The sequence below is a fragment of the Sinocyclocheilus rhinocerous genome, unplaced genomic scaffold (genome assembly GCF_001515625.1).
Source record: "Sinocyclocheilus rhinocerous isolate Xijiao unplaced genomic scaffold, SAMN03320098_v1.1 scaffold92, whole genome shotgun sequence".
Taxonomy (NCBI): Eukaryota; Metazoa; Chordata; class Actinopteri; order Cypriniformes; family Cyprinidae; genus Sinocyclocheilus; species Sinocyclocheilus rhinocerous.
In genome coordinates this window covers 86,691-89,075 of record NW_015655569.1, presented here as the reverse complement: position 1 = coordinate 89,075, position 2,385 = coordinate 86,691, and the positions used below count along the sequence as shown (strand labels likewise).

Genomic DNA, 2,385 nt, shown 5'->3' with positions numbered 1-2,385 from the left:
TGTGTGTGTATTTATATATACATAATAAATATACACAGCACACACATATATTATGTAAACAAAAACTTTTATTTTGGATACGATTAATCGCGATTAATCGTTGCCCAGCACTAAAACTAAACCTGTTCACACCAATAAAGTTTGCCTTTAAAACATTTCAGTCTAGTTAATTAATATTAGATTCATGTCTATTTCCATGATGAAAGCGGAGTAGGTAGTCATGGGCGTCACAAGAATATAGTTACAGTACTCGACAAAGGTCAAAATAATTAAGTAGAGAGGTTGTGGAAAATACCACCACAATCCTAGACATCTTATCTTGATGGGATTCACCCCTGTCCTCACCACCCCATACATTTATCAGATTTTTAAACAAAACAAACCACTTTTATTTGATTTATTTTCCCACAAAAAAAACAAAAACAAAAAAAAAGTTGCTCAATCAATGTTAAATAAAACATTTTAAATAAAAATAGAAACCAAACCAACAATGACAAAACTGAAAGCAATATATAAAGAACAACAGTGGATGGGATGTTAATGCATTACGATAAACAAATTAGAAACCATTTGAAATCAAATACGGTAAAGAAAAGTACAGACAAAACACTGCCCCCGTATTTAGCCCAGTCCCTTCATTAAAGATTTCCATTTCTCAGTATGACTCATTCAGAGTCTTAAATTGTGTGACATCTTTTCCATCACATAAATCTCCCTCCATGAGCTTAATTATTTCTCAAGTGTCAGTAGCATTTTTAACAGCAACTAGGTTTAACAGTATTCATAAAAAATACATTCTCTTCTCACCTTGTATTAAAACTGGCTTAACTCCCTTATTTTCTATTAAGGGGATACAACTTTTTTTTTTTCAGCAAACATTTGTGCCCCACACATCAGAAAATTTATTTATTGCCATTTTAAACCACATTAAGAATCAAATAATATACATCAAAAATTCTGTTTTTAATATTCTCTTTTACAGTGGGAATGCCCAAATACCATTCACACTTTTATGTATTTGGCAGACGCTATAATAGCTATATAGGCCTATTATCCACATCAACAAAAATATAAATGTTTCATCTCAGGATATGGATGAGACGTTTTTTTTTAATAATAAGTCACTTGACCTATAAGCATTTATAGGACCCCATTTTCAATAGTTTTGCCATACTAAAAATAGACCTATATTTTGTCATTCACGATCTGAAATTGCTCTTGTTGTCCCGCACCCACAGAAACGTGTCGAAAACTATTCGTGTCCACATCTTATAAGCCATCACAAACATTTCACTTCAATTCATCCTGGACTTAAAACAACAGTTCCGTCTAGTGTAAAGTGAGAGCTGACACAAAACGAAACACATTCGTCGTTTGTCGGCCGAAAAAGAGATTGTAGCATATTTTACACAAACTCAACACAGACTTCGAGCGAAATAAAAACATTAAACTTATGTCGAATACAGAGCAATTAGGTCTAGATCTAGCACACACAAAAATCGACCGGAAAATAAATTGTATATAATGTCTTACCATGTTCAGGAAAAAACAAACAAATTGACAGCAAAATAAAGGGAAACTTCATTTTCAACACTTTTATCAGAAAAAAAAAAATCAATGTAGACTCTGTGAAACAAAGGTGCCTCTCATCCGTATTAATGACAAGTTAAAGCTAAAATGAAAGTAACACCGTGTCACATACCGGACGGAGCGGCGCGCAAAAGACAATAGAACCCTCCCTTTATAGCCTAATCATTGAAGCCGTCTAAACTGGATGCGACACGACAAATTCCCGACAGTAAACTGATGCTCTGTTTATGAAGTACTGACACAAAGTATAAATGATTCGCAACGTTTGTATTTTGGCGTCCAGTGTAAACAGCCTTTAGCTGTTGTGGCGTCCGGTGTAGACACGGTGTAAACATTCGGCAGTGATGATGGGAGCTTTCGGAACACTTCGTGAAGCTCATCAATCTTTTGTTTCGATTCAGTGGTTCGGAAACTGTATCGAACCTTGGTTTCGAAACATTTCGAAATTCCGAAGTTTCGCCACCAGATTGCTTTGATCTGGTAAACGCATGAAAGAGTGTCCATTTTTTTTCTTCTTCTTTTTCTTAAAAATAAATAAATTAATTAATTAATTAAAAAGTTTCTGCTGCCTTTGATGTCAAAGCTCAGGATTGTACAGGGACAGTTTTTTCTGATGCCATCATCAGCCAATCAGCTCTCATGAAGCCATTCTCCTGTGGCTCTATTGTAATTAATTTCATGGCATTTTGGTTCACATGACTGGCTCAAAAATCTGCAATGCTCACAAGATGCGATGAGCAAAGGCAGTAGCTTAAATATATATATATATATATATATATATATATATATATGTGT

General features: G+C 34.3%; 1 protein-coding gene across 2 annotated transcripts in view; it reads right to left on the bottom strand.

The window, feature by feature from the left end:
• The window catches only part of LOC107718465 (uncharacterized), a 10,223-nt gene that overhangs the window by 4,926 nt on the left and 2,912 nt on the right, over window positions 1-2,385 (bottom strand). The window contains exon 1 of one of the 2 annotated variants that reach the window (XM_016525549.1): window positions 1,534-1,649. The exons of the other annotated variant lie outside the window; for it this stretch is intronic. Within the exon in view, the coding sequence (XP_016381035.1) occupies window positions 1,534-1,585 (52 nt within the window). The 5' untranslated portion in view covers window positions 1,586-1,649. Of the gene's footprint in view, window positions 1-1,533; window positions 1,650-2,385 lie in introns of those variants that run through there. 2 annotated transcript variants of the gene reach the window in all.